Raw genomic sequence first — 13,310 nt, 5'->3', positions numbered from 1 at the left:
AGCGATAACAGTCCACATATGTGGTCAGTCCTTCAACTTCTGTCCGAAGTCTTCAAGGGACAGGGAATTCACAGGCAGCTCATTCCACTCTCCGATGATTCTAATTGTTGGGAAATTGGGCCTAACCTTCTGCAGAGCATGACAGGTCTAGGCCCTCTCCCTGACGATGACCTGCCCACCTCACACCTTCCCACCCAAGTCTTCTCTTCTCCAGACTAAGCCTGCCTGATCATATAGCGTCCTCACAGGCCTCCTCTGGACACTCTCTGACTGATCAAGGTCCTTCTATCAAAACCATGGTGTCCAGAGCTAAAGGCAACAAGGCTCTGAGGTGGCCTGGTAGCACACAGGGAGGGCCCGCCCTTCCAGCCCCGGCCCCTCTGCAGCCCCGTATCACACCAGCTTTGTCGCACCTTATGCCAGTGCTGACTTAGAGGGAGCCCACAGCCCTGAAGAGCTGCTGGTTCTCTGATGCCAGGTCACACTTCCCCTGTCCTGCCTCCGGCAGCAGTGGATTTAACATTCACCCATGCTGAGATCTTTTAGGATCCCAACTGCCTTCTGAGTCAGCCCTCTCCTAACTTCATAACAGGCAGCCAGGCGGAGAGAAGGGTGCCCTTGGAGCTGGAAGACCCAAGTCTGAATCCTGTCAGAGACAGCAGTTAGCCGAGTGACCCTGGGGCCATCCCCTCACCTCCGTCTGCCTCAGTTTCCTCAGCTGTAAAATGGAGATCCTAACGGCCCCTCCCTCCTTGGGTTGTTGTGATGAAATGCAAGCCTTAGAGGCTGGTCGCCATCGTCATCATCATCATCATCATCATGGGCACATAGGGTCTGTTCTAGGTCCCATCCGGCTTTACCATTCTGGGACTGTATTGCCTAAAGAGCTCCATCAGCCTCATGGCCAACATATTTGACAAACACCACAACATGCTGTAGTTCACTTCAGGAAACCGTGACCAATAAAGCTCAAAGAGCTTTCTTAGCGACTCAGACTAAGCTGGGGCAGGACCTAGCTTAGGATCCATTTCCGCTCAGCAGCTGGGTCATGCGATCACTAATCCACACCACCTCCCATTTCCTTAGAGAGAAGATTCCCCTGTCCAGATGGACAGCATCGGGGTGTTGCTTACAGCAGAGCCAGAGTTTTGTCAGGAGCCGGAAGAGGAGAGACATGCTGTCCTGGGTGTCAGAGGTCGCAGTGTAAATGGGCAGGCAGCTTGGTTTCAATAGGCCCCAGATTCGAATTACAACCATCAATTCTCGAAGCATGCCCAGGGAAGCCCCATCTCGTAGAAAGCTGTGGCCTGGGCGGACAGGAGAGCCCTGTGGGAATTTTAAAATAATGTTAGCTGCGAATCTTCCTGAAACCCACTTTCATCTTGTCATCTCCCTTTTGGGAGTAGACGGATAGTGGTGGCCTATGAGTCCTTGCTGAGAGGGGCTGATAGCATTTGTTGTCCCAAGAGACTGAGAAGCCTACTGTTCCCCTAGGGCATAAATCTGAAATATGGCAGAGAATTTCCCCAAACCTGCCAAACCTGTGTAGGTGAAATCACCCACTCCTGGTGATTCATGTGGTGACAAGTGATCTGCCAAAGGGGACCTGGAGAGAACACTGCTAAAGAGGAAGAAGACTTCAGCAAGCAAGCATCAAAGCTGTAGGCAGGTGGCTTTTTCATCACCACTGCCAGGCAAAGCCCAAAGTGTAAGAAGCTCACATCTGAGAGCGGAATTTGGGTTCCTGGACCAGAGAGAGTAGCCTTAAGGAGGGCTGGGGAAAATGCGTTTGCATGAAGTCTTTTTTTTTGGGGGGGGGGGGCAGGACAATGAGGGTTAAGTGACTTGCCCAAGGTCACACAGCTAGTAAGTGTCTGAGGCTGGATTTGAACTCAGGTACTCTTAAATCCAGGGCCGGTGCTTTATCCACTGCGCCACCTAGCTGCCCCTGCATGAAGTTTTACAAAATGAACCTGAAGGGCTTTAAATTGAAGAGGAACCAGCTACCAAACCAGATACTAGAGAGAAAAGCAACCAGGTAGGAAGACTGCAATAGAGAAGTCCAGAAATTTGAGAAAAGAGGCAGCAATAAAACCCCTGGCCTCAGATGCCTGGGCAAAGTCACAAAGTCCAGCCAAAAGGCAACGTGAACTAGAGAGCCAACGTGTGGGGCCGGACAAAGCCTCGAGTGTCACTGCGGACGTGTGCATCTTGTCCAAGGCACCCAACAGGTGATATGGGGGATAGCTTGGGAAGAAACCCGTTTTGCCACAGAGACCCCTGCAGAAAAGGCAGAAACAGGTCCGTAGTTATGATGGATCTGGCAGAGTGGGGCACTCTTGGCCACAAGAAGAACAGCTCGCCCTTGATGCAAATGCAGGCCTTGTCCTGAGGGTAAGAGAACCGCTGCTCTGCACCCAATCTTCAATAACATGGAACAATTTCAGACGATTGCTTCACCTCAGAATCTGTGATAAAGAAGAAGAAATCTGGCCGTGGTGGGACAAGCACCCTTGACTGTGGGAGAATGGATGAGTAGGAGCCAATATACCAACCTCTCACAAAACAAGGAGGTTGGAAATTTAATTCAACAAGGACATCCGTGTCCACTCTGTGCTGAGCACTGCACTAGGTGCTGGGCATACAAAGATAAAAAACCAGAGTGCCTGCCTTCAAAGAGCTTCCAATCTACTGGAGAGAGACATCATACACGGGTAAGAAAATACAAAATATATTCCAAGTCACTGCAAAGTAACTGTGAGGGACAAGAACCCTAACAACTTCAGGGATCAATCAGTGAAAGCATCCTGCAGGAGGTGACACTGGAGTTGGGCCTTGAGGGAGACGGGCGGGGATGGCCTGGGAGAAGAACAGCAAGCAGGCCAGTGGTTGTAAGACAGAACAAGTAAAAGAGAGCAATGTAAAATGAGCCTGGACAGGGAACGTGGGATCAGACTATGAAGGGCTTTAAACGTCAAACAGAGGAGTCTTGAGTTTGATCCTGGAGGCCGTGGGGATCCACGTAAGCTTCCTGTGCAAGGGAGCAAAATGGTGAGAGCTACGCTTCAGGCTTATCAGCCAGGCCGGGGGGAGGAGGAAGAACTGGAGAGGACAGAAAGCCCGGAAGCCAGTCAGTCAGCACTGATTAAGCACTTACTGTGTGCCAGGTACCGTGCTAAGCACAGGGGTACAAAGAAAGGCCAAAGACAGGCCCTGCCCTCAAGAAGCTCATAGTCTAACGGGAGACAGCATGCAAACAACTACATCTAAGCAAGGGGCACTGCAACAGTCCAGGTGAGAGGAAATGAACATCTGGCTGTGTGAATGGGAAGCAGCTACGGACCTGAGAAGGCTGTGCAGACAGAACTGATCAGTGGAACTGGCTATGGAGGGAGAAGAGGAGTTCCTGCTGAAGGTGCCCACCTGAGTGAACAGGGGCCTCTTCTAAAGAACAAAAGACACGGACCACAACAAACTCAGATTTTAAAAAGAGAAGTCAAGACAACAGGAGCCAGGCGGTAATGGAGGGTGAGGAAAAACTGTCAGGAATGCTCCCAGCTCTTCCACCTACTTACTGTGTGTCCTCGGGCAAGTCACTTGATTCTCTAAGCCCCCATTTCCTCACCTGGAAAATGGGGTTAATAATAGTTGCAGAATCTACCTCAAAGGGCAAGTACTGTGAAGGGTGTTGTGTAAACATTAAAACACTCCCAAAATAGGAATCATTACTGTCATCTGTAAAATGAAGAGCATTTCTAATCAACCTTTTAAGCCTATAAGGAGACTCAAGTGAGAAAATATATATGAAGCATTACTAGGTTTAAACTCTGAAAAAGAACAAAGAAAAAGGGAAAGGATCCACACACACCAAAATATTTATAACTGCTCATTTTGTAGTAGCAAAGATGGGAAGGGGTCCCAATCAACTGGGAAATGGCTGAACAGGATATTGTTTACGAACGTGATGGAATACTATTGTACCATAAGAAATACAAAAGGGATGATCTCAGAGAAATCTGAGGAGACCTGTGTGAACTGATGCAGAGTGAAGTGAGCAGAACCAGAAGAGTGTATATAATAACAACATTATGAAGACAAACAAGCTTGAAAGACTTAAGAATTCTGATCTATGCAATGACCAACTACCACTCCTGAGGACAAACAATGTAGTGTGATAACCACCTCCATACAGAGAGGTGATGGAGGGAGGCAGCTAGGTGGTGAAGTGGATAAAGCACCAGCCCTGGATTCAGGAAGACCTGAGTTCAAATCCGGCCTCAGACACTTGACACTTACTAGCTGTGTGACCGTGGGCAAGTCACTTAACCCCCACTGCCCTGCAAACAAAAACAAAAACAAAAACAAAAACAAACAGAGAGGCGATGGACTCAAGGTACAGAACAAAACAGATTTTTTTGGATCCAGCCAATGTGGAAATTTGTTTCACTTGATTTTTGTGACAAGGGTTTTGTTTTTCTTGTTCCTTTTTCAATTGGGTGAGGGAAATGGTAAAGAGAAGTCAAAAAACCCGTGTCAATTGTGAAATTTTTTTTTCAAAGAAAACAGATATGAAGAAGCTTTATAACTATAAAGCACTGAAAAAAATGTCAGCTTAAGCTGTCCTCTGGCACTGTGATGGTAAAAGCATGACATGTAGAAGGGAGTCAAGAGGAGACACCAGGCTAGGACAACCTCCTAACCTTCTGCCCACTTTGGCAGAAGATGGGCAGGCGAGAAGGCCCTCACCTGGTTGGGCAGGCTGGCCAACAGGTACAGCACAAAGTCTCCCACCCACTGGATAAGCTGCTGCAGGGATTGCAGGGTCGTCATTTCTAGCACAAACTCTTCTGTCTTCAGGTTGATCATCACCTTGTCGATATCTATAAGCCAAACAAGGCACACAGATTCAAATCATGACAAGTGTGGGATGGCTCCCAGACCTGGAAGGCCCTGAGGACACAGAGGATAAACTACCAGAGCCACCAAGTCCTTTAGAGATCACCTCGCCTGTCTCTACTTGGAGCCAGGTTTCCCAAACATTCACCTTTGGCCTGCAGAACCCCGTATTAGTGTACTGAGCCCAAGCCACTTTCCCAAATGGGCCCCCACAACACTTTGGTCCATCTACCATGAAGACGTCCTAACGAGGTTTTGAGGGGGAGGTTCCTAACTCCTCTTTGACAATCTCCTGACCTGGAGGAAGGAGGGGCTGAGACAGACTCTATGCCATCAATAAGAGGCATGAAAGAAGTCGGGGGCAGCAAACTGGCAAGGAGGACAAACACTGCTTATGGGCTAGTGCTGGGAGGCTGTGGGTAAACAGGCAACCCAACACACGGCTGGTGGAGCTCTAAGGCAACCCAACTGTTCTGTAAAACAAAGTCAGAACTGGGTGAGAAGGGTGAACCCCTGTACATCCCCTCTGACCCACTACTCTCCATCTATACCAAACTGTTCACAGCAGCCTTTGGATGACAGTACAGAGCCCGAAGCAAAGTGGGCGTCCACTGCCTGAGAAACAGCCGAACAAGCTCTGCTACAAGAATGGGAACAGAGCCTTACTGTGCAACAAGAAATAAGAAATATAAGCAAGTCAGAGAAACCTAGGAGGTCTTTTATGAACTGGCCCTGAGGAAAGTCAGGAGACCAATATGCATAATGAGTAAATTAATGCACATGCAAATGAGGCCATATTCTGAATCAATGTAGACCAGCACCCACCCAGAAGAAAAGGTGAGATGTCCCTCTCTCTTCTTGGCAGAGAGGTGGGGGACAATGAGTGCAAAATGCTGCAGACGTGTTCAGATGGGGTTATTGTACTGAATGAATGTTTTTGCTTAACTATTTCTCTTCATCAAAAGAGTGAATTCAATGTGAAATAATCAACATGCAATCACAACATGATTCATGATTTATCAATATGTAAAGCACTACCCCCACTCTAACAATCCCAGTTCTCACGGGAAGGAAACAGAGGACCAGGTAAGAAAGAGCAAGGAAACAGAGGACGAGGTGAGAAAGAGCAGCAGGCTTAAGTCCTACCTACGTCAGTGATCTTGGTGCAGATTTCAGTCAGCCGGTCCCCAGGACTCTTGTCTGGCGTGTTCAGGAAGTGAGGTCGGAGCAGCGACTTCAGGGTGGAGCTGATGGCGATCAGGAAGAGCTTGGCATGGTAATCACAGACCCGGGCCACTGTGCAGGAGGAGAGCTTGCAGAGGGAAGCTTTCATGGCCACGATCCGAGTGGAGAGCACCTGGCCGGGAGCAGCACACGGAGATCATTGGAACACAAGACAGGCTGAGCAGTAGGACCTAATGCAGTGCTGGGCTCTCCTGACTCTTACTGCCTGACTTTCTCCACTCTATTAAAAATGCCTGCTAACCAAGCAGCTTGACCAAACCTGATTAGAGAAAGTTTGAAACCGAATGACTAAGGGCCCCCAGGCTCCACACCAGGGCTTAGTGCTTTGGCACAAAGTGACATAAACAGACCCAAGAGAATGCCACCTGGCTCTCCAGATGAAACGGCCCCTGACTTCGGCAGCCACATTCCTGCATGGTCTGACTTAATCTGACACTATCCCTCCATGTAATCTCTGCCCTACTCTCCATCCTCTCATCCCAGTGACCCTCTTATTACTGCACAATGCAATCCCTCCCTTCCTTCAAAGCCCAGATTCTATGCCACCTCCTCCAGGGAGCTTTCCCTGACACTGCCCCCTCCCCCTTCAATATTCCCCATTATTGGGGGCAGCTAGATGACACAGTGGATGAAGCACTGACTTTGGATGCAGGAGGACCTGAGTTCAAATCTGGCCTCAGACACTTGACACTTACTAGCTGTGTGACCCTGGGCAAGTCACTTAACCCTCATTGCCCCTTTAAAAACAAAACAAAAAATATTCCCCATTGTCAGGACTATCTATGCACACCATCCTTTCCCCTTGAAGAACTGGGTCTGGGCCCCATCTTGGTATGCTCAGAGCCAAAGTCTTTAGCACAGGATTTTGTACATTTCCTTTTGTAATAACAAAAGGAAACCAATTCTCTTGAATTAAAGATGCAGGCTCTTCATGTTTCCTGAAATGAGGTGTCTAATGACTTGACCAGCCACCCTCCCCTCAGCAATGTGGTGGGAAGGCAGGAGAGATGACTGTCTATTAGCCTGGGGGAGAACAGAGGTGATGAATGGTGAAAGACTCGCTCAGCCTGATGCAGTTCTAGTAATCCCATTTTCCTCTGGAAGGAGCCAGAAAGAAGCCAAGCTACAAGCTTCTGACAGCTCCACACAGCAGCAGCTGCATTAAAGTAACCAACACTTTGCTCTCCTGCAGGTACCGCCCCCCCCCCCAACCAATGCCAGGCTCCAAACGATAGCTCTGCAGAGTGTGTGACCATGTTCATGCTCAGTTGCATCTTCCCAATATCCCCCTGCCCAGGGATCTCTCCCTCATCAGCTTGTGTAAATTCCCATGAGCAATGATCACAGTCTAACTCATATAAGGCTTGAAGACATGGCTTGTCTTCTCTACTAGACTGCAAGCTTAATGAAGGCAAGAGCCGTGTCTTATTCTTTATTGTTCCACATCTAAGAACAGGCGCCATGCACCACACAGAGCAGGTGCTTAGACCCCATCTGTGGTGCTCCAGCTTGGGCTGCAGGAACTTCCCCTCCTCAGCAGGGAACAACAGGAAGAGATCTGAGTTGACTGGATTGAATCCAATCAGAAGCCCTGGGATCAAGCCCCTGCTCTGCCTCTGCCTCACCAACCCGGCTTGGGCAGGTCCATTCCCCTCTCTGTCCCTTAGTTTCTTCTTCTGTAAAATTAAATCCCTTCTTTGAAAGAGTCCAGAGAAACCCCAAATAGGAAAGGATTGCAGAAGTCATTCAATCCATTTCCTGACAACATCCCGAGCAGGGGGTCCCTAAGCTTCTGCTTAGGAGACCTGGACATAGCCAAGAGCCCTTCTAACTCTGAAATTCTGGCATGTTTACAACTTCCCCATAAGAAGAATCCTCCCATGAAACCAATCTTTGGGTTCTTTCCTCTTGACTGACCCACAGCAGGAGTGTCCAGACTGAGTCACACAGAACCCTCTAGAAAAACCAGATCCACAGATTAAGCAATGAAGCTCCCAAAACATTACTGTCATGGGCAAGTCACTAAAAAGGCTTCTCATCCCCTATACTACAGTAGTGAAGAATGTACAACAGAAACTTAGTGGTCATCCAGACCACAGAGAGATTTCAGGGATCCATGAACTTCGATGGGGAAAAAAATGACAAGTTTAATTCAATAGAATTGGTTTCCTTTTGTAATACTATGCATTTTATCTTATGTATTTAATTTTTTTTTGGTGAGGCAAATGAGGGTTGAGTGACTCGCCCAGGGTCACACAGCTAGTTAAATGTCAACTGTCTGAGGCCGGATTTGAACTCTGGTCCTCCTGAATTCAGATCCGGTGCTTTATCCACTATGCCACCCAGCTGCCCCCTATCTTATGTATTTAAAAAAAAAAACACAAACAAACCATGCTCCTGGAGGAGCGAGGTGGCACAGTGGATAGAGCACTGGCCCCAAAGTCAGGAGTTCCAGAGTTCAAATCCAGTCTCAGACACTTACTAGCTGTGTGACCCTGGGTGAGTCACTTAACCCCTATTGCCACAAAACCAAAAAAACAGACAAACCAATGATTCCGAAATTCAGGGGCACACAGGTTTTGTCTGGCTGCCAAAAGGGGCCCCGGACACAAAAGAGGTGAAGAAGTCCTGAGTTCCAAGACTATACATTTTACAGAGAAAAGCGAGGCCCTGAGAAGCCAAACACTTTGATCTCTGGTCATCTGACTACTAACTGGAGGAGTTAGGATAAAACAATGTGACATGATAAATATCCCTGAAACAGCCCATATTACAGACTAAGTACCACACACACTGGTAAGACCATGGGCCAGGTTCACAGAGTGGGCCGATGCCTCAATTCTCAAGATTCCACGCCTTCTATAAGCTATGAATGCTGCCCTTCAAAGTCTGAAAGGCGTCTCAGTTCTCCATATTGCTCTCTAAGTGTAATCCCTGGAGCTGGGAGGCCAGCCAAGTGCTCCAGAAGGTCTGCTGGGATCTGGCCGCCTCCTGCCCAGCTCTCGCACCTTCTGGAGTCTAAGCCCTGGAAACATGGCAGATTCTTCATACTAGGAGCTGGCCAGCGCACCCTCCAGCACAGTCCAGCCTGCCTCCCCGCCCCAGGCCAGGGGCCCTGCACAGCCAGCCACTCACCTGCTGCAGTGCTGCATTCTGACGCATGTACTCCTCGTGCAGCTTTTCCACCAGATTCTGCACCATGTTGGGCTGCACGTGCAGCAGGATGTCCCACCAGTCGTAGCCGGTCACCATGCAATACTCCAGCAAGAAGAGCAGATGGCGCAGGGACATGTTCATGTCCAGGGTGTGGCCCATGGAGGGTGAGATGCGGAGCATGCTCAGCTGATGGGAAAGGACAAAGCCCTGTGAGAGCCTTAATCATGCTCCTGACCTTTGTGCATCGTGTGGAAGCAGGGGCAGCACAGGCCTGATCTGAATCCTGGTCCTTACACTCAACAGCCCTGGTTTAACTTCTATGTTTCTTCACCCACAATATGGGCACAATATGACTCACACTAACCCACCTCACAAACTGTTCTGAGCCCAGCGGTCTGTACATTTTAAGTGCTACAGAAAAGATCCTGCATATGTCTTATTTGTGTACAGTTGTGTGTGTGTGTTGTCCCCACTGGACTGTAAGCCCCTCAAGGGCAGGGACCATCTGCCGCCTCTCTTTGTCTTCCCAGAGCTGAGCACAGGGCCCAGCACACAGCCAGTGCTTTATGAATATTTGCTGATTTGGCCTGGCAATAAAGTATGAAGATGATCACAGCCTCTGTGAGGTAGGATCAGAGACGTTCAGTTACTTGTCCAAGGTCACACAGCAAGTTAGTGACACATGACTGAAGGATGACCCTGAGATACAAGGCCCTCCCCTTGATGGTTAGGAGTCCACTCAGACCTTCCTTCCTTCAGCGTAAGGAAAATGGAGGAAGATATTTGGGAAAGACTTTCACTTACCAAGGAAGCTACAAGAAGAGGCAGTTTAATAAAACACTCAATATGAAACCATCTTGGTGCTCTGTGCCCTGAGCACCCCAATTATCCAAAGTTCCACTTTCTTGGTGCCCTCTTTGATTGTCTACAGATAATGAAATGGCTCTTTGTAGAATCTGAAATGTCAGACCTAGCAGAGACTGGGGGGGTGATCCGGGCCAGCACAACCAGGAATAAGCATCTCCCCTCCAGTAACCCAGAGAGCTTGTGACATGCTCCAGAGGAGGGGAGACAGCCACTTCTGGGCAGCTCTACCAGCAGGGCTCTAGCCACAATCTGATCCCCAGTAGTTTCCGTCTCCCCTTCCCGTTTCCACTCTCTGAGGCCGAGCAAAGTAAAGTGGATCCTTCCTCCAGTGACCTCTCAAATGCCTGAAGACACCTAATGTGCTCCCAGCTCCTCGATGGATCCTCTCATGATGTGGTGGCACGTCTCTGCCATCCACTGTGGCTTCCCCCACTCTCGCTCCTTCTAACAAAGGGTCCCCCAAACGGAGCAGAGTGAGCCAGAAGAGGCTGTGACCAGGCCAGAGGCAGCAAGACCATCACACCTCCCTCTATTACTGCAGCAGCCCAATACCACATGATCTCCTTTGGCCACTGCAGCAGCAAGGTGGCACAGTGGATAGTGTTGGGCTTAGAGTCAGAAAGACTGGGGTTCAAAGTGGCCCTCTGACATTTACTGCGTGACCTTGAGCAAGTCATTTAAACTCGGCCTCAGTTTCCTCATCTGTCAAATAGAGATTATAACAGCACCTACCTCCCAGAGCTGTTGTGAGGATCAAATGAGATAGATTTGTAAAGCGCTTCGCCCAGTACCTGGCACACAGTCAATGCTGTATAAATGCTAGTTGTTGGGGCAGCTAGGTGGTGCAGTGGATAGAGCACAGGCCCAGGAGTCAGGAATACCTGAGTTCAAATCTGGCCTCAGACACTTAACACTTACTAGCTGTGTGACCCTAGGCAAGTCACTTAACCCCAACTGCCTCACAAAAAACAAAACAAACAAATAAAAAAAACATGAAGCCTATTACAAATAAACAAACAAACAAATAAATAAATAAATAAATGCTAGTTGTTGTTATATGGAGTGTTGCACAACCCACATCTCCCTTAGCCATGGACAAGAGATGGCCACCTTTCCTGATCTTCACCTTCTTTAAGAGATTTCTTGGGCAGCTAGGTGGCGCAGTGGATAAAGCACTGGCCTTGGATTCAGGAGGACCTGAGTTCAAATCCAGCCTCAGACACTTGACACTTAACTAGCTGTGTGACCCTGGGCAAGTCACTTAACCCTCATTGCCCTGCAAAAAAAAAAAAAAAAAAAAAAAAGAAGAGATTTCTCTACGGTTCCAGCAACAGAAACCACACTCAAGCTAAGCCCATCCAACATCAGCCATCTCAAATGAATACATTAGCAGGCTACTCTTTAGTTGACAAGGCTGTCTTGAGCTGCCTGGCTCAGACAGGACCTCAGTAAAAAAATATGTCTTAAACGAACACCGTTCACAAGGCACAGCATACCTGGTTGGCCTAGAGAACCAGAACGTAACAGGAATCACACACTCGAGGCACTTGCTAGGAAGACACCATGGCCAAGATTGGACCAGATTTAAAGCAGCCTAGATCATCTTCAGCCACGTCTGCACCATTATGGTGATTAAAAAGGACGTGTTCATGATTGTCAGAGCAGAAATGGTGACCTCTGTGGTGCTGCCCATGCAATCTAAGCAACACAAGCCAATGGGAAGAGCAGAAGCTTGCAATCTACCCCATATGGAAGGCAAAGGATGCTCTACAAAGCCTGTCTGGGGAACCAAATCAGTAAAGCCAGAACTATAGAGAAAGTCTGCAGTGGAATGTATCCTGGGCGCTGTCCATCACAGGAGAAATGGGGGGTGGCCCATATGGCCAACAACTGACGAACCCTCAACAAACCCAATGGATGCTGTGGAACCACAAGCCTCTGAACGGCATCAGGCAATGGCAAGACAACATGGAATGACATAAGAATAGCAAGTGGAAGGGATGAGACTGATACGTGGGGTCAACTTCAGTGATTGGGGGAACACAGGCTCTTGACACTAGAAATAGAAGGGACCTCACAGGTCTCTTAGTCTAACCTCCTAATTTTAGGTAGGAAGAAAATGAGGTCCCCAGAGGAGCAGTGCCTTGTCCACAGCCACACAGACACTAAGTGGCAGGGCTGAAACTCGACTCTGTCTTCCTGATTAGCACTGATAAATCCGAATGTGGATGCCAGGAGGGCTGTTCTTGGGGCTCCCCTGGGAGTGGGTTGCCCACCAGCCTCTAAAAATGCTAATAAGCCACAGGGAAGGGGCAGCTAGGTGGCGCAGTGGATAGAGCACTGGCCCTGGATTCAGGAGGACCTGAGTTCAAATCCGGCCTCAGACACTTAACACTTACTGGCTGTGTGACCCTGGGCAAGTCACTTAACCCCAATTGCCTCACACACACAAAAAAAAAGCCACAGGGAAGAGGGAGAGAAGTGCTTCCCTTTGGGTGGCCTATTGAGGACCCTGTTGTAAAGGTCCAAGATCTTTGGACACTGGTCTAAACATCCTTAGGGAGAGGCCCGGAGGAAGATCACCCCAAAGGGTAGAAGGAAATAACAAAGCTTGTCGGTGATAGAAGATGCCAGGACATTCCAGTAAGGGGGAAACTGGAGCAGAAATGACACTACGGAGTAAATCATCAGAACAGGAGCTGCCTAAGAGACTGACATCCTGTCAAACTCTAAGTGAACAAAGGCAGGCACAGAAGATGGCAGCGAAAAAAAGAGCTCCAGATGGACCTTCCCAAGTAGCAAGGTCCTGTAGGAACCGTGCCAGGGGACCTCATGCCCACAAGAGGCCGCAGCTAGCAAAGAATACCATGGAAAACAAGTTGGGGGTTTTGAAGTCAAGTTGGGGACAAAGCAGCATCAGAAAAGGGAAGAGAAAACTGCTCTGGTAGATGAGATGACAATGGATGGCAGCAAGTAGCCTGGCTGGTGGCACAGCATGGTCTCCAGTGCAGGGACCCAGAGAGCTGCCCTTGGTCCTGCTCGCTTAAGACTCCCCTTAGCCCTCCTGCTCTTAGCCCCTCATTTTCTCTTCTGTGCTAGTCCTAACTGTAGACATATATGTTCTCTCTCTCAGTAGAACACAAATT

At 48.8% G+C, this 13,310-nt stretch overlaps 1 protein-coding gene across 4 annotated transcripts in view; it reads right to left on the bottom strand.

The window, feature by feature from the left end:
• MED16 (mediator complex subunit 16) overlaps positions 1-13,310 on the bottom strand; it is a 49,269-nt gene that overhangs the window by 3,213 nt on the left and 32,746 nt on the right. For all 4 annotated transcript variants that reach the window (XM_043988122.1, XM_043988114.1, XM_043988106.1 and 1 more), the window contains 4 exons: positions 9,277-9,483; positions 6,043-6,253; positions 4,747-4,880; positions 1,134-1,326 (listed from right to left, as the gene is read on the bottom strand). In XM_043988122.1, the coding sequence (XP_043844057.1) occupies positions 1,134-1,326; positions 4,747-4,880; positions 6,043-6,253; positions 9,277-9,483 (745 nt within the window). The remainder of the gene's footprint in view (positions 1-1,133; positions 1,327-4,746; positions 4,881-6,042; positions 6,254-9,276; positions 9,484-13,310) is intronic.

Source organism: Dromiciops gliroides, chromosome 1 (genome assembly GCF_019393635.1).
Source record: "Dromiciops gliroides isolate mDroGli1 chromosome 1, mDroGli1.pri, whole genome shotgun sequence".
In the NCBI taxonomy this organism is placed as follows: Eukaryota; Metazoa; Chordata; class Mammalia; order Microbiotheria; family Microbiotheriidae; genus Dromiciops; species Dromiciops gliroides.
The sequence above is the reverse complement of the archived record's forward strand: the minus strand, read 5'-3'. Positions and strand labels throughout refer to the sequence as shown.